The sequence below is a fragment of the Suricata suricatta genome, chromosome 3 (assembly GCF_006229205.1).
Source record: "Suricata suricatta isolate VVHF042 chromosome 3, meerkat_22Aug2017_6uvM2_HiC, whole genome shotgun sequence".
NCBI lineage: Eukaryota > Metazoa > Chordata > Mammalia > Carnivora > Herpestidae > Suricata > Suricata suricatta.
Window position 1 is genome coordinate 90,183,107 of NC_043702.1, and position 18,542 is coordinate 90,201,648.

At 34.7% G+C, this 18,542-nt stretch overlaps 1 protein-coding gene and 1 long non-coding RNA gene across 3 annotated transcripts in view; one reads left to right on the plus strand and one right to left on the minus strand.

Annotated features, from left to right (window-relative positions):
• The window catches only part of LOC115287861, an 81,901-nt gene that overhangs the window by 15,412 nt on the left and 47,947 nt on the right, over positions 1–18,542 (minus strand). The gene's annotated exons all lie outside the window — the stretch shown is intronic.
• DARS (aspartyl-tRNA synthetase) overlaps positions 1–18,542 on the plus strand; it is a 61,569-nt gene that overhangs the window by 911 nt on the left and 42,116 nt on the right. For both annotated transcript variants that reach the window (XM_029934648.1, XM_029934647.1), the window contains exons 2-4: positions 1,284–1,341; positions 4,264–4,356; positions 14,741–14,843. In XM_029934648.1, the coding sequence (XP_029790508.1) occupies positions 1,284–1,341; positions 4,264–4,356; positions 14,741–14,843 (254 nt within the window). The remainder of the gene's footprint in view (positions 1–1,283; positions 1,342–4,263; positions 4,357–14,740; positions 14,844–18,542) is intronic.

An 18,542-nucleotide genomic window follows, 5' to 3' on the forward strand; every position in this document is an offset into this window, starting at 1 on the left:
TAAACTTATGTGCATTGTAGGATAACTGGGCCTTAATCCCTACCCAGCTCCTAATTTTTCTCTTGAGGATTTAGGAGTTCGTGATAAGCTACATAGGGAATAGGTCATTTTAACAATATTAGGTGGAATAAAAGTTGCTGAAATATGAACAGTACCGATAAGTGACCTTTTACTCACACCCTGTAATCTATTAATGATGGCCACATGCTATCTTGTGTGACTGTATCTCTATTAGAGCTGGGTTATCTTTGTCTTTAGGTGTATTTTTTGTTTTTGTTGTTCAGTACACACCTTAACATGTCTGGTTTATTTTGGAATAAATGCAAACCCCAGTATCCACCAGATCAGAAGGAGAGGATTCCAGCAGAATAGCTATGGAGTGACAGAAACTAGTTGTTTCATATAAGTCTTAAACCTTGTAAAACCTAGGGAAACTTTACATATTCTTGATCTGATTAATTATATAAACTGTGCTCCCTTGCAGATAGCATGGGTCTAGATATAAAGTAGGCATGTGGTGGTATAATGTCATTTTATAGCTAGAAGGGTCTTAAGATACCATTTTAGAAGTAAAGTGAGATAAAATGAAAGACCACTTGACTATTTGGTAAGTATAGTTTGTTATTAATAGTCTGTACCCTATATCTCCTGTTTCTTGTTACTAACTTTAAAATGTAACAAGAAATTAGATATTGTCCATATCCAACTGCTTGCAACCCTGTATGCTGAAGGTAGTTTTTAGAAATAGGAAGCTGAATTTTTTTTTTTTTTTTTTTTTTTGCTATTTTACAAAGTTGTAGTAGCTTATGTCCAACATCTCCAATTTCTAAAAACGGAGGACATCTGGTGCTCAGAAAGGTTAACCCAGAATATTGGTTCTCTTTGAACATCTCTTCCTGTAATAGGAAGTTAATAAAACTGTACTTCATCCTACTCCCTTCACAGAGGAAATTTATATCCCTGCTTTGAAGTCATTTAATCTCCTTTTTGAAGAAGGTAGTTAAGATGTGTTGTGCATATGTATAAATTTTATATGAGAGAGCTATTGTGTATGGTATATCCATCCAGGAGTGGTGATCTTCAAAACAAATTAACCAGAAACTTTTTCTGTATATAGGTAAATGATATATTTCCACACTTTAAGACTATTGACTCGCTAATTTATAAAATGGTCCTGAAAGTTAAAATGAATTCATTTGTATATTCTGTTATTTGTATTTATGTGTATACTATGCTATTAGTGTTTAAACAAAAAGTCATAATCCAAAAACATTTTTTTGTAGGATTATGCTAAAGAAAGGTATGGAGTATATTCAATGATACAGTCACAAGAAAAACCAGGTTAGTAGCTGTCTGATAATAAAACCTTTTTTTTCTTCTTTCTGATTCCAGGAAGACTCTTCATAAAGTTTTAAGTAAGTTTGGCATAATTCTGAAAGCCTAATTCTGAAAAGGTTAAGTGAATAAATAACCCAAGCAGACACTATAACCCTGTATAAGCATTGTTAGTTTGGGATTACTAATCTAGGAAGGGAAGAATGGTAAATTATATTAAAAAGATTAGGTAAAAAATTTAACTAAGATTAAGTTGTGGACTAGGAGATAAAAGAAGAATGGTTAATACTAACTGCCTTTATTAAAAGCAACTTTTTTGCATATCTTATGAAGACACCTCCCTTTCTTTTCCCCCCTTGCATTATTTACATTTCTTTGAAATTGAATTGTCAACATTCTGTTTCTCTCAGACCTGTAGGTTTTCTGTTTACAAGCATTTGCCTTCCTTTTGTTTATATTTTTGTATATTTTTTGCATATAATTTCAGCAGATTTATCTTACTTTAACTATTTAACAATCCCTTTTTTTTTCGGTAGATGCTCTCAATTATTTTTTTAAGTACTTCTGATTTAGAAACCTGCCTTTAAATTTGAAAATAATAAACCTCCAGGTCAGTTTTATTGTTATTTTGGATTTGATTTATTGCACCATCACAAAATCACTTTTACTTCCCAACTTTGTTGGCAAAATATGCACTAAAAGACCTAAATAGTTTGCCAAAAGTAAACCATTTCCAAAAGAAAAAACAGTGGAACAAAATAATTTAATATAAAATGGAATATAAGCAGTATAGTATGGGAGATGACGTTCCCTTGCCCAGACAAGCAGGAGAAGTGAGAGACTTATTTTCAGCTCAGGTATCTTCCTAAACTAGACTTCCTTGAGCTATAACAACGAATCGCACTGGAGTTTCAATCTCTTAGATAAGCCCCAATCACCTGTTGCCATAATTACTGTTCCCATTTGGCTGGCAAATTCAGACTACTGTCCTCTACTTATAATTTCTTCTCATAGGAGGGAAAAACAAACTATATATGTCACCTGGTGATAATAATATAACAGGAAAATTCTGCCTTTGGTTTTATATCTGCTAAAATCCTAGTACCTAGTTCAAAACAAAGTTTCATTCTAATGCTAGTGACTTAGAAGCATGGAAGAGACAGTAGATTTTCAAACTGAAACCCTGCTGCCCCTGATTATTGTCTCTGCCTGTCTTACTGGTGAGAATGTGACATGTCCTTCAAGTATATGTGGGTATGTTGAAGGTTGGGAAGCCCTATGCTGCTTAGTTCAAATGCCACATGAAACCAGGGATGTTACTCTTTGTTTTCGAAAGTACCATTAGACTTACCCTAATCATGCTGTTCATTTAGAAATTTATTCTTTTAGTTTTATGTTAACTCTGTTTCATTTGGTTTTGAGTTTTGACTGCCTAGTTAGTAAGTCATTTACTTGGTCAATTTTGGCATTTTCAGAATTGTCTTTTAAAATTTTATGCTGCATTGTCTGTCTTTTCTTTGTCACATTTTTCTTTTGCCTGAGTTTACACAGCAAATTCGGAAGTTGGCTTAATTCCTAAGGTCTGTTGGCAATATTTTGCAGAAATTTTCTTGTGGTACCTCATTGCTTAAAAATTCCTCATTCTTTCTCTTTGTTGCTGGCAATGAGAATTATGGTATATTCCTGTAAATTAAATTATCTCTAAGTATCATCTTTGCTTCAAGAGACAAGTTATAAATACAGTTAGCAAAGTAGGTAAAATAGATATATAATTTGATTTCATTATAATATCCTCCCAAAGGTATTTTTAGTAATATAGTAATTAGGTTTTGCTGAACGTGATATTGACAACTTTTGTTACAGTTAGGCAATAAAAGTCTTAAGAGTAGAGTTCTTTTATTATTCTTGTTATGATGTCATGTCTATTACTGTTTTTAAATAATACTTAAATATTTAATATTCAAATTACTGCATATTTAGAATAAAATGATTTCTGGATCATGATTGCCTTATATTACTATCTTAACATAATAGTTGTTGTATCACAGTTTTCCTGTTTGGGAGACTCTGGATGGGTGTAGTATTTTGTTATTAGCCTTGGAGGGCTCACAACAACCAAAAAGGGAATCTACTGGCTCACATAACTATAGGAAACAAAACTATGAGATAGCATACAACATGGTTGGATCTAGAGGCTCAAGCTGCAGGGCTTTCTGTCTACACTTTTCAGCTCTGCTTCCTTTAGGTTACTGGCCTCCTTCTCTTGTCCATCCATCTCAGGTACTGGGAAAGATGGTGGCTACAGCCCAGGCCTATACTATCTCAGCTCAGCAACCTCAGAGAAGAGAGCTTCGTTCCCATTTCTCTATAGTAAGTCTCACAGAAGGACATTGATTAGGTTATTTTGAGTTCCATTCCTTCCTGCACCATTCTGTGTCCTGGTACTGTGACTCTCCAGACCTGGCAGAAAGTCCTCCTCTGTGTGTAGTTGACTTACATACTGTGGCAGGTAAGGGCAAATACCATGACCACTTAGACCAAGGCAGGTAAAGACCAGCTGTATTTTCTTGAGCCATTGAAGTATTTAAGAGATTTGTGTTTTGAAACTACCTCTTTGACTCCAATGTAGACTGAGTTAGGGGATCCGAGGAATACTAGTTTTAAGGCTGTTGCTGTAGTTAGACCAAAGAAATGGTACTTTGGTTTGAAATGGTGGCAATGAAGGTGAAAGAGAATTGGATAGATTTTAGAGATGTACTTAAGTATATAGTTCATTAAAGCAAATTGCATATGGAGAGTGAAAGAAAAGAACGTGTTACCAGAGATTGGAAATTATTTAAGATAATACCAAGTACTTATGCTAGCTGCCAAAATAATTATGACTTTGTAAATTCTGAATTACAAAATTGTTTCACTTATCTGCTGCAGATCGAGTTTTGGTTCGGGTTAGCGACTTGACATTACACAAAGCTGATGAAGTTGTTTGGGTGCGTGCAAGGGTTCATACAAGTAGAGCTAAAGGTAAGATGGTTATAGCCCTTTTGGTAAGGATTCTGAATTTTTCGTTTTGCAAATTCCTCACAGAGCAAAGTAAATCTTTCAAAACAAAACAAAATCATCTGTTTTCTTTCTTAAATCATTGTGAAGTATTAGTCCATGGTTAATTAATTTTAGGTTCTTATAAGACATCCTTAAAAAGAAGTTGACCTTGAAAACTCAGATTAAATCTAAGACTTTAAGGTACTTTTCTAGCATCTCTCAAAAGTTTTTTCTATTTTTATTTTTATTCATTTTAGAGAGAGAGAGAGTGAGCGAGTGAGCAAGCAAGCAGGCAAAGAGCAGAGAGAGAGGGAGACAGAGAATCCAAAGCAGGCTCCAGACTCTGAGCTGTCAGCACAGAGACTGACATGGGGCTCAAACCAATGAACCATGAGATCATGACTTGAGCTGAAGTGGATATTTAACCAACTGAGTCACCCAGGGCTCCTAAAAGTTTAGTTTTTTTAAGTGAAGATTGTGTTTGAGAAGCTTTCCACTTGTTAGTATTCTTGTATTTTAATACTTAGATAGCAAGATAGGTGATGGAGAAATCAGGTTATCCAATACAGTGGCCGCTGGCTACATGTAACTAAATTTAAATTCAATAGTTCAAGTCACTAGCTGTATTTTGAGTGCTTAATAACCACAATGGCTAGTGGCTCCTAAAATACAGCACAAATACAGAATATTTTTATCATTATAGAAAGTTCTATCAGACTGTACTCAGAATTTAGCATTAATAACAAAGAAGAAAGATTAGGGTAGTTTAGATAGCCCTGTTCCTTACAGAAAATTGTCCTAGCCTAGTGTTCAAAATTATATAAAGATATTAATGACACTTAACATTAGTTTATAATTTATACTTTTCACACACTTTTTCACATTTGATCATCCCTACAAATTTGTGGGGTGGGCAGAACAAGCTTTGCTATTCTACTTTATAAATGAGGCTACTGAGGCGTCAAATGAGAAAGCTACTCACCCAGGTTCTCATGGTAATTCGTAGAATATGAACAGAATCTGGTAGTTTTCTGAGACTCTTAGTCTCCCTAATGGAGCTGATTACTTCTATAATATTTAATACAGGCTGTTACATCATTTCTTACAGTGTTTTTCAGTGTTTATTATAGAGTTAATGTGGGCCCATTATTTTTAAAAAGTCTAACATTTTAGATTTATATCTCACAGGATTACTACTACCAAAAGTTTGTCTGTTCTTCCGGTATATTCCCCCCAAACAGCTGAATAGTGCTGGACTCTGAGAATGATATTGGTAGAATTTTAATTTTTTTTTTTAATGTTGATTTGCCTTCCTGAAAGTTCGGGCCATTTATTCAACCAAAGATAATCACATTGTTTTGTATTCCTTCATTTAGTTGTCTTTCTCACATTAGACTGAGAGCCTTTGTTCTGTCCAAACTGGTCACTGTATCTCTTAAACCTGTTATTTAGCAAATTAAAAGATAGAGTGCATGCTACATGTAGATCTGAACCAAGAATACTTCCCTTTGCACCATCTCTCAAATGGAGCAATTTGTATATCAGTAAGGATAACTGTAGTGAATTGAGACACATCATATAGGTTTATGGATCCATAAATTTATAATAACGCTAGCTAGGCAGGGAAACAAAACCCAGTTGGTCACCGGTGAAACAAACTCATTATTGTGAAAAACTGATCAAAGTATCATTTCTGTAGGAATTCTGTATCAGTGGCTAACCAAATGGTAGATAGAGAAGAGATACTAAAGAAGTATTCCAGTGAATAAAATGAAAAAAGGCATGTTAGAGCTTCATCATCTTGCCCTTAGTGATTGTCGAGCCATTCATCACCGATGGTTACTAATGATACAATAGAGAGATATTCAGAAGTATTTTTATGTGTCTATTCATGAAAAATACCAAACACTAATCAATGCTACTGTCTTGCCCCAAAAATTGCACCTGAATCTCAATGTAGCCATTAGCTCTAACTACCAATTTATAGGAAAGACAGAATAAATGAATATGTTAAGTGACTATGAGGATGCAATCGGCAAATCAGCAAAATCTAGACTCGGAAACTACTGGGCATGAATGACATGATTTCTTCAACAAATAAGTCGAAAGGGGAGAGAGAAACATGATTAAAATAGACTTAAGAATTTTATCTCTCGGGACACCTGGGTAAGCCAACTTTGGCTCAGGTCATTATCTCACAGTTTGTGGGTTTGAGCCCACATCAGGCTCTGTGCTGATAGCTCAGAGCCAGGAGCCTGCTTTGGATTCTGCGTCCCCCATCTCTCTCTGCCCCTCACCCGCTTGTGTTCTGTCTTTGTCTCTCAAAAATCAGTAAATTAAAAAAAAAGAATTTTTTGTCTCAACCAGTCACTTCACTTATTTGTATCCAAAGGTAAAACGAATGCATGAATGACTGAATAAATAAAAATGGAGAATACTTGAGACTCTGGATGTTTGATATTAAAGAACTGTTTTTTGTTTGTTTTAGTTGTAATAATAGTGCTATGGTAATGTTATTTTTAAAAAGATCTTATCTCTTAGGAATAATGTACTGAACTATGTACAAATGAAATAACAGATGGCATTTGCTTCACAGTAGTACAGGAGTCTGGGGATACGTGGATTGGGATAAAGCTGAAACAAGAATGGCTCTGAGTTGATAATTATTGAAGTACATGGAGATTGATATCATTTACAAATTACAATCTTTTGTCCTTTTCTTTCAAATGTCTATCTCATTTCTTGTTTCTCTTTGCAATAATTAGTAGATTCTCCAGTACTACGGGGATTCCCTCAATGAAGAAATTTTCAAACAGCAGAGATTTAACTCCTAATGAGTTATTTCATGACTTTGGGTATTGTACATAAAATGTCATCAGAAAATAATGCCAAAGTTTAAAAACTAGATTGAAAGAAATTTTCTTCTAGTCTAAATTTTCTGTTACTAGGAATAGATATTAAATTTCATTAGACCTTTTTTGATCATTTTTTTCCCTCAAAATATAATTGTTTTGTGGGGTACCTGGGTGACTCAGTCAGTTAAGCGTCCGGCTTCAGCTCAGGTCATCATCTCACGGTTCATGGGTTCAAGCCCTGTGTTGGGCTCTTTGCTAACAGCTAGCTCAGAGCCCTGGAGCCTGTTTCAGATTCTGTGTCTCCCTCTCTTTCTCTCACCCTCCCCTGCTCATGCTGTCTCTCTCTGTCTCTCAAAAATAAATCTTAAAAAATAGAAAAAAAAATTTTAGATATAATTGTGCTGAGTGTATTTATACAGAGGGTCATATGCCATTCTCTGCTTTTGTATTTGTTTGAAATTTTCCATATAATAAAAAATTAAAATGCAGTTGATCCTCTTTATTCATGGAGTGTGTATTTGCAAATTCTGCTTGCTAAAATGTTTTTGTAACCCCCAAAATCAATACCTGCAGCACTTTCACTGTCATTCACAAACATGCCAGACATATGCATCTACAGAGAGGCAAAAGTTTGAGTCACCCAACACACATGTTCCCAGCTGAGGTCAGAAGTGAAGCTCAGCCTTCTAATAACAGCTCTCATGAACAAGTGCCCTTTTCACAATCTACTTAAAGCCATGTTCTTCACGGTTTTGTACTTTTTGTTGGTGATGTGGCTGTTTACAGTGGCCACCAAGCATAGTGCTAAAGTGTTTTCCAGATCTCCTAAGTGCAAGAAGGCTTGTGCCTTACTGAGAAAATATATGTGTTAGAGAAGCTTCATTCAAGTGTTGAGTTCTAGTGCTGTTGGCCGTGAGTTCAGTGTTAACAGTATATATTAAATAGTGTGTCTTTAAACTGAAACACACACAAGGTTATGTATTGATGGACTGATGAAAATATTGTGACCAGAAGCTCACGGGAACCTAACCTTTTATTTCCCCTAGGAGCAGTGGTTCAGTATTTGCAAATTCATTGTTCCTGGTGACTTTATAGAACATAACTACTACAATTCACAAGAATCAGTTCTTTGTAATTGTAATGATTTACAGTAGTGGATTTCTTAATGTTGAACCATTTTTGGATTCTTGGAATAAATGGAATTTGGCAGAGTTGTGGGTAGTATTCTTTTAGTTTAGTACTAGGTTAAGTTTCAGTGGTTTTTTTTCCCTGGAATTTTGCATTAATCTGGCTTTCATAGCTTTTTATTAGAAAATCCTATTGGGGCACCTGGGTGGCTCAGTCAGTTAAGCGTCCCAACTTCAGCTCAGGTCATGATCTCATAGTTTGTGAGTTTGAGCCCCACGTAAGGCTCTGTGCTGACAGCTCAAAGCCTGGAGCCTGCTTTGGATTCTGTGTCTCCCTTTCTCCCTGCTTTTACCCCACTCATGCTCTGTCTCTCTCTCCTTCAAAAATAAACAAATTTTTTAAAAATTAAAAAAAAAAAGAAAATCCTATTATTTTTTAAGTACGTATATATGTATTTGTCTGTGTTTAAATTGTAAATTACCTAAGTAATACATATTTTCATGTGAACTTTTCAGAGAGTACAGAAATCATACTCCCTTTTTTCTTCTCTATACCCTATTCTCTGCCCCAGCCTTTTCTATTAATTCTTATTTGTTCGTTGTCTTTATTTCTTCTTAATGCACATATGCACACATACATACATACAGGTTTTTATTTGTTTTGTGTGTGTGACTTTTATTTAACCTGTCTTATTTTACGTAGAAGACATATTTTACATGTTCTTCTGCAGCATTTTTATTTTCAGTTAATTGTGTTTCTTGGAGATCTTCCCTTGATACTGTAGATCTACATAAAGCAGTATTTCTCCATGTTGGGTTGAAGGATATACATATGCATACTTAAAATTTTTTATACCAGATTACACCCAAAAAAGCTGTGCTCAGTTATACTCCCCCAGTGTGTGACAGTACCACATTCCCTATATTGTTGCCAGTAATTATTGTCAATGTTTTTTATTTCTACCAAAGTAGATTATCTGAAGAAATAAATAAAATCTTGTGTTTTGAATTTGCAAAACCCTGATTGCCTCTACTGCCTTTCTCCTTTTATAGGAAAAATTGTCAGTAAATATGACTAACTTGGAAGCATTCAAGTGCTATAACTCCAAGAGTAGCAACACATTGAAAGCGGACTTGGAGAAACAACCCATGCTGGCAGTTTTAAGTAGAGCAAAGCTCTGGAAAACCACAAATAAGGAAATGGAAGTGTCAAAATCATAGTTCAGAAGTATGACAACTAGAATCCTGTTGTCCAAAAAAAACACAAAAGAATATAATTTATAACATACATTTAATTCTTTCCTTAAATTAAGGGTAATGTTTCATACATTTTTAAAAGTTAAATCAGATTTCTTACAGTAGGTTTATGTATCACATCCCTAAAATGAAACGGTTTGTATAGGAGCCAGGAGAAATTTTTAACTCTTAATGATATGCTTAAAATTTGTTTCTTTCAATTGTGAAATCTTATCAGCTTAAGCCTGCATGTTGGAAGAATAATTGAAATATCTGTGGCTCCTTTCAAATTTTAAATATACTACATTGAAGTCAATTGCCACAAAATTATTTTTTCAATCCTATTCTTCCTAAATACTTGCTTATATTTCCAAATTAGCTAGTTTATTTGGTAAATATGTAGTTTAGAACCTCAACTTCTGTTCATACAAGAATATTTCAGAGGAAATAACAAATGGAAAGTACTTTAAAATATTTAGGTCTTTGCTCTTTTATTCAGAAACAGATCAACATAAATGATGAAGTAAAATATTACTGTTGGGTATTAGGAAGTTAAGATACATTATCTAAATAATGATTTCAGGAGCTTGGCAAGCTAAAAGACAGTAGGAACAGATGAAATCATAAGATTGCCTTACATCTTGGATAACCTAGTACTCCCACAATAGCACACTTTATTGGGTGGCTCAGTCACTTAAGCCTCTGACTTTGGCTGAGGTCATAATCTCACAGTGAGTTCGAGCCCTGCATTGGGCTTTGTGCTGACAGCATGGAGTTTGGAGCTTGCTTTGAATTCTGTGTCTCCCTCTCTCTGCCCCTACCCCACTCCCACATTCTCTCTTTCTCTCTCAAAAATAAAATAAAACGTTAAAAAAAAATTTAACCTTAAAAAAAAAGCACATTTTATTACTGAGCCATCACTATAATGGAGATGAGAGTAAGCCTTCTTGTCCTGACTATGACCATGTTTGTTCTTCAGCTTAGAACTGAAGAATGCACCTGCTGCTATAAAGGGTATCAAACTTTACATTTGTGTAAACTTAAGAAATAAACTGCCTCTTCTAAAACCTTAATCAAATTGCAACACAAATCCTTAACTGTTAAGGAGCTAAATATATCTAAAAGTAGTGCCTTCATTCAGCTCTTTTGAAGGTAGTCTTTATTTTCCTTTCTATAAACTTGCCTGGTTGGAGGGTTCCAAGAAGAAAGATGAATAATATTTAGCAGTTGGTTAACCTGTCCTGTAAAGTTCCAATACTAACTTACATAGTGAGAACTTTTGACTGAAGTGAAAAATCACATATTTGCTTCTTAGAATAAAAAGTAATATATGGGTATAGTAAAAATTAAAATTCCAAAAGTGCAGAAAGATCTAAAGAAAAAAAAAATAGAACTCACAGTTCTAACTTCTCCATCTCATTACAGTCTCTTCCCCCAGAAATCACCACTGTTATTTCTTGTGTATCCTTCCAGGGGAAAAGCGTTTACAAGCTTAGGTGTATTCTTTGGTTTTTTTTAACTACATAAAAGGGATGGCAGTTCACATGCTGCTTCTGTTGTCAATCACCAGTGTCTATAAGATAGTGCATTGCAAAACGTGGAATAAAGCATGCCATGCAGTGTATCACCAGCCAGAGCCAAAGAAGGAGCAATTTTATTTACTAACTGGTGGGAACTTGGTCTCAAAAGTACTTGGTGGAAGTAGTCTGAGCAGACAGGTCTACTTATCAGGAAACCAGTACTGATTTTTTTTGAGCCTTTTAAAAATCTTTTTGCGTGAACAGTCAAGGTTCTAATATATAAAGATGCTTTGAACACTGAAAACCTGGGAACCATAGCTTTAGAGTCACATGTAGATCATTCCACTAATAGAGACTGCATAAATATGAAGTGAGCGATAATAGAGTTTCATTGTTTTTATAGAAATAATACTGCTATGAACATCTTTGTCACTACAAGTCTTTACATGCTCAATTTCCTTAACATATATTCAAAGAAACACATTTTTTGAAGCAAAGAGATGTTAAGCCTTTTTAATGCCTACTGCCTGATGGTTCTTCAAAAGGATGTATAAGTTTGCCTTGCCATGAGCAAATTATGAAGGAAAGGTTTTCATTTAATTCTCCCAAGTATTAGATAATATTATGCATTTTTAAATCTCTCCTAATTTGAGAGGTAAATTATGCATCCTTATTTGCTTCCACTTGGATTACATTCATCTCATTTTTTCCTCCTATCATACTTACTAATGATATGAGGAAATGATTTCTAGTTTATTGCCCATTTATCTGTTGGAATCTCAGTGTTTAATACATAAATATCTTTATGATATTTATGTATTAAAGATGTTAATTCATGTAAGTCATAAGTCAGCAAATAATTTTTCCCAGTGTTTCAATTTTTGGTGTATGGATATTCTGTAATTTTTAAACTTAGAAAGGTTTCCCCTCCTCCTTTGTACACTTTAGTATTCCATTTCATTTTTTACTCAGTTTTTATTCATTTACTTATTTTTATTTCTTCAATTCCATCTGGAATTAAAATTTCTTTTCTCTAATATGGTGTATTTTTGGTTGGTTCTTCTGCTTCATCTGGCTGTTTCTATGCTGGGACATTTTTACTTGTAGGTTTATATAATATGTTCATGGTGCGGGTCTTATTACCTCATATCCCCCTTCCATCTCTTTCCTTTTTTTAGAAATAGGTTTAATTTTTAGAATTACATACAGTAAACACATTACACGTTAAGAGGAGACTGTAAACAGTCTTCACTCATATCCATTCATTTCTTGATTTGTTTTCCCTAGCTGTCATGTCAAATCTCAGGGAGTGCATTTGCGTCTATACTTAGCCTATTAGAACGCCTCAGGTTCTATGTAGTATTTGTATTAAAGATTTCCTTTCATCCCTTACCTTTCTTCTATACCTACCTCTCTGTATTGTTGTCTTAAAAAGTATTTTTTCTCATTAGAAAAGTAGTACATGCTTATTGTGGAAAGTTCAGGAAAAAAAAAACATAACAGCATAATTCCCTACAATTTCACATCTGTTAGTAGCCACACTCTGGTGTTTTTTCCCTATACAATCACTTTCACATTTTGGTGGTTTTTTCCCCTACATAGTCAATTTTAATATGCTTCTTAGATAAACAAAATTGGTATTATGCTTACATGGTTTTATTACTTTCTTTATATGATAGTCTATCATGATTATCTATCAAATAATTATTTTGTGTTCCCAGTGCCTGGCATGGTTGTTACACATTATAATACAGACACAAAATAGGAAATGGTAATCAGTCCTCAAATAAGGAGCCAGTGGATGTGGTGCTGTAATAATAATTAACATTAATTAATAACATTTATTTATTCTTAATATTAATTGGGTATGTCACAACTCTAAATATATTATGTAATCCTCAGTATTATAGGAGAAAATGAGAAAACCCCATGAGTAATGTATTATTATTTTCTTCAGTTTGCAGATGAAGAACTGAGCCATGAAACAGTTTAATAATTTTTCCACAGGCCCCTTCATAGTAAGGGATAGGATACCATCCTGGGTCTTTTGATTTCCAAGCTTTCACTGTTTATCAGCCCTTACACTAAGAGTTACCCCCCTAGTGCTGACCCAGAGACATTTTTATGTGCTAACCCTTTGTTAAGTCCTGTAGAGCTCTCTTCTCTCTCAAGGTCTTTGTGTCGCATTAGAGTTCTTTGCAGCATGGCTTTATAGTACAGCTAGGACTGTCCTGCCCGTCTGCACTATTAGAGCAGCTAAAATACTGATCAAATCACATTCCCTTCCATTTCACACTAATACTCCGTTCAAAAGTTTCACAAACCTGTGGTTTCAGTAGTTCCTAGGACAATGTCATTTTGATCCATCTGCAGATTTCCCTATGGTAACAATCTTTATCCATTCAGTATCATAAAATACTCTTGACTGTGTTTAGTATGTGTTACTTTCTTTTTAAGATTTTACTTTATGACTGGATCATACTCAAAAGGAAAGAGAAATGAGGGTCTATTTAGTGGTTAAAAATATGTCAGCCATATATTACTCGGAAGCCTATAGATCATGTCTATGTTTGCACATTGTTTGCAACCTGTCTGGTTCTTTTTTTTTTTTTTTTTTTTTTAGGCTCATGATTGCTGTCTGATTTGCATTTCAAAATATAGTATGTTGAATGTTGAAAGTGATAACTATAAGGCTGCTTTTTATTTTTTGCAATGATCATTCTTAGGTTTTTTTTCATTCTTAGTTTAAAAAATAAAATCTTTTGATGTTTTATAAAATAACCTGATGAGAAAAGTAGTCTTGAAAATACTTTTTTTATGAGGACATAATTTCCCAAACCTTGATCAGAGATTTGAAGAATCTGCTTTGGAGGAAAGAGATGTCATAAGGGTAGTCATTAAATCTGTTATGAATAATGTTTTTCAAAACGTTTAGAATAAAGAATGGCTGTTTCTTATGAAACGAGAGGGGATCACAAGGCCCAGAATAGGTAGTAAAACTGGTTATAGAGCATAAAGAGAATGATTTTTTTATAGACAAAGTTACTTGCTATGAAGAAAACATGGAACTACTTATAAAGGATGAAAGATGAGGAAGATGAGGAAGGAAAATAGAACGTGGAAGAAACTAGCCTGTCATCCTAAATGCTTGTAGGAAGTAAAATGGACCACCCTCACAATATGCTTGTGTTCTCTTCATGAAGCACTTGATTAGCACTTCCGTGGCTACGCGGTTAAAGATCCCGGTGGAGGTTAGCAGAGTGCCTTTGACTGTAGAGTGCACTCATTGCATGAATGTTGAGTGGTCTGAAGTTACTTCACATTTGTTTAATCAGTGCCATGATAAAATAATTTTCTGGTTTATATAATTTTTTTGAAATTGGTGATTTGCGTACATCCTCATAACAAACATGATAAAAGCATTTTTGTTACTCTAGTGGGAACTTGGGTTTCTTTAAAGCTTGTCAACAGTATGAGTATTTTGGCTCTGGAAGCTGGATATGTGTGTTCGTGCCTAATGAGTAGAGTAAATTTCAGTTCAATTCTGAAGTAGAGAAACATTTTTCTTCTCTGGAAAACCTGAAGTGGCATGTCCTTAATACACTCATGTTCTTTCTGTCTTTTTAAGGGAAGCAGTGTTTCTTAGTCCTACGTCAGCAGCAGTTTAACGTCCAGGCGCTCGTGGCGGTGGGAGACCATGCAAGCAAGCAGATGGTTAAATTTGCTGCCAAGTAAGTAAGCAATTATATCCTGTTGTCAGAATAAACAATGGTGGGAACCAAGACTCGCAGGGGTTTGGACCATTTTCATACATTAACATCAATGCTTCGTTTGTTTAAAAATGTAGTTATTTAAATTGTCAGTTCAGTATTGCTGAATACATTAAACTTACAAAAGAGAAAATATGGAGCACAGACTTGAAATTCATTTGGAACTGCTGAAGCAGCACTCTCTACAGACAAGTCACATTTACTTTCAAGTAGAGTAACAAAAAGCCTGGCAGCCTCAACATAGCAAAGTAACTTTATTTTGTTGTGTTTGTTGAGCTTCATTTCCTCCCTCCCCCAGTTTGAAATTTGCATATTAAGCAACAAGTTTTCTAACTGAAAAATAAGAGCATATAAAATAAAAGAACATAGTTTTGCAAATGATTCCCCCAAAGGAAGTGATACAAATGTCATAACATGTTATAACTTCTAATTTTGACACCAAAAAGGTTAAAAAAAAAAAAAGTAAAATCGACCTACAACCTGCCCCCCTCCACCCCCACCCCAGGTCTTTCTGTCTGGCTCAGAGTTCTTGTAGAAATGCATTGTTTTCTTCAGTTTGCAAGAGGCAGGATATAGACAGTGTAGAGGTGTGCATGCTATAGTTCTGAAGTAATAATAGCTGGTAATGTGGCTCATTTTGTTCGTATGTTTTTCTCAATTTAATCAAAATTTTATTTGCATGATAATGACCAAAGATGACTTGGAAAAGTGAGCGATCTTCATATTTTCAGTGATAGAGTATAGGTACAAATGGTATATTTTTCTATTGCTTTTTATCTCTGTTTTTTAGATATAAACTTTCAAAGATGGGTGAATATAGATAAGAACTATCTGTAATTTTAAAACTAGAAAGAAACTAAAGGCAATCTAATTTAACATCCTAATTTATGCGTGGACCCTCCCTGACTCCTTTGGCATGGTGTTTTACGAGTGGATGTTCAGTAACTGGTGTGGGTTTAGAGATTTATTTACCAAATCTAGTTTTATTATATCACAGCAGTAGCTGCACTCTGGTTTAAAAACTCCAATGCCGTTGATTACATCAATTCACTGAGGAACTCAGTAGCATTTGTATTAACTGGTACGGTAGCCCCACCTTACCCTCTCTCCCAGGCCTGCTCCCTAGAGACTTCCATCTCTTCTATCTGTATCATTTGGTGATTAGGTTTGCCATTTTCATCTCATAGTCTATAAGGGTATATACCTATGGGGTACATTGTCAGCTAGCCTCTTAAGGTCAGACTGTATCCTGTGAAGTGGGACCTAAATAAGCTTAGTCCCTAGAAATTAATTTTACACAGGGAATCTATGAATAGAGCCCCTGGAAACCATAGACATATATGCTAAATTATGTTTAGTATACTGGAAAATACTGGGGAAAGGCCAACTTAAAATCAATAAATAACCATTATGGTTTTTGTCTTTTACCTATTAAATTGTTTCTGAAAACTAATAAATGGAGCTGATAGTTTCATATAGAATACCTGTTTACATTAAATTGTATTATAACCTTAGTGTTATATTCCCAAAGAAAATATTCTAGTCTAAAAATCTTGGAAAATCCCATTTACCCTTAGTATTCACTAAAAGACATTCTAATGACAAAAGGACAATGGATTCTGATGTCTTTAGAAGCAAACATGTTTAAATAGTCCATGAATAGTTCTTTCTTTTTAAAAAAAAAAATACTAAATTTTATTGTCTGACTATTAGATTTGTTGATTTTTTTTACATTTATTTATTTTTGAGAGAGAGAGGCAGAGCACAGGTGGGGGAGGGGCAGAGAGAATGAGACACAGAATCCAAAGCAGGCTCCAGGCTCTGAGCTGTCAGCACAGAGCCTGGTGTAGGACTCGAACCCACAAACCATCAGATCATGCATGACCTGAGCCGAAGTTGTACTCTTAACCAACTGAGCCACCCAGGCGACCCAGTGAATAGTTATTTCTTATTATCGTGGATCTTCTCAAACTTCTGGGACTTGACAAACAGCAGTTAACAATTTCAGAGGTCAACTAGAGCTTACTAGCTAGCAGAGCTACTATGTCCTCATAATATATAAACTAAAGAAAGACTTTCATCTAAATGTTATAGTGTAAGGGTGATCTTTCTTTTAGACAAGTCAAGAATTTAGATAATTTAGTCTGGATTTTATAATCCTGAAGTGGAACTCAGTCAAGATCTAGATATAATTCAGTTTAACAATTTGTGACTTGGACTTTTTTTTTTTTTTTTTTTAGTGAACCACTCTATTTTTAGGCTCCTGCCCCCTAAAAAATGGACTTTACATAATTAGTAATGTGGGGGGAGGAATGGTTTCATAATAGAACTGTTGCAAATTATAAAGCCTTTGGCTGGTTATATGCAAGTAAATGGAGCCAATTTTATACAATAGGTTTAACATGTTGTACTTAGGTTATAATTATTTAGCTTTTGGCACTACTCATATGTTAAGGTGTGTAGCCTGAATAATTAAGAGTAAATGTGTTAATAACTTTGCTACCATGTGAAAGAGGAAAATTCTCATGACCAAGACTGTGGTAAAAAATGATGAGTTTTTTTTAATTGAAGTGTAATTGACACACAATGTTACATTAGTTTCAGATATACAACATGGTGATTCAGCAACTTTATCCATAGTGCTCTGCTGACCACCATACCATGTTCGTACAGTATCATTGATTATATTCCTTATGCTGTACCTTTCATCTCCATGACTTACTGATTCCCTAATGGGAAGCCTGTATCTCCTTCTCCCCTTCACCATTTTTTACCCATCCTCCCGTCCCTCGACCCACTCTGGCAGCTACAATTGTTCTCTATATTTATGAGTCTATTTCTGCTTCTTTTGTTTATTTATTTGTTCACTTGTTTTTTTTAGATTCCACATACAAGTACAATCATATGGTATTTGTCTTTATTTGACTTTGTTCACTTAGCATAATACCCTTGTAGGTCCATCCATGTAAAAATGATAAATTTTTCACTTTTGTGGTTGATTGATAATTTTTTTAGGAACATGATTTCATGCCCCTGATAGGTCCGTCAGCTTTTTTTTTTTTTATGTGACTTTAGATTGTATTTCTCAGATAGTACAGAAATTCTGATCTTTCTTGGTAATAGAAGTCTAAGGCAGCATTTTTTTAATGTTTTTTTAATGTTTATTTTTGAGAGCAAGAGAAACAGAGCATAAGTCACAGAGGGGCAGAGAGAGGAAGAAAGAATCCAAAGCAGGCTTTAAGCTCCAAGCTGTTAGTGCAGAGCCCTACACTGGGCTCACACCCATAAACCATGAGATCATGACCTGAGCCGAAGTCGGACATTCAACTAACTGAGCCACCCCGGGCACCCATAAGGCACATGTCATTTCTTTCTTTCTTTTTTTTTTAATCTAAAAAAAAAGGTTTTTTTTAATGTTTATTATTGAGAGACAGAGCATGAGCATGGGAAGGACAGAGAAAGGAGGAGACACAGAATCTGAAGCAAGCCCCAGGCTTGAGCCTGACGCAGGGCTCAAGCTCACAAACCGCAAGATCATGACCTGACCTGAAGTTGGACACTTAACCAATTGAGCCACCCAGGCGCATGTCATTTCTGATAGAAAGCTAGAATGATCTTATATTCTGACAGAAAGCAAGTATGATCTTATATTCAGAAGTG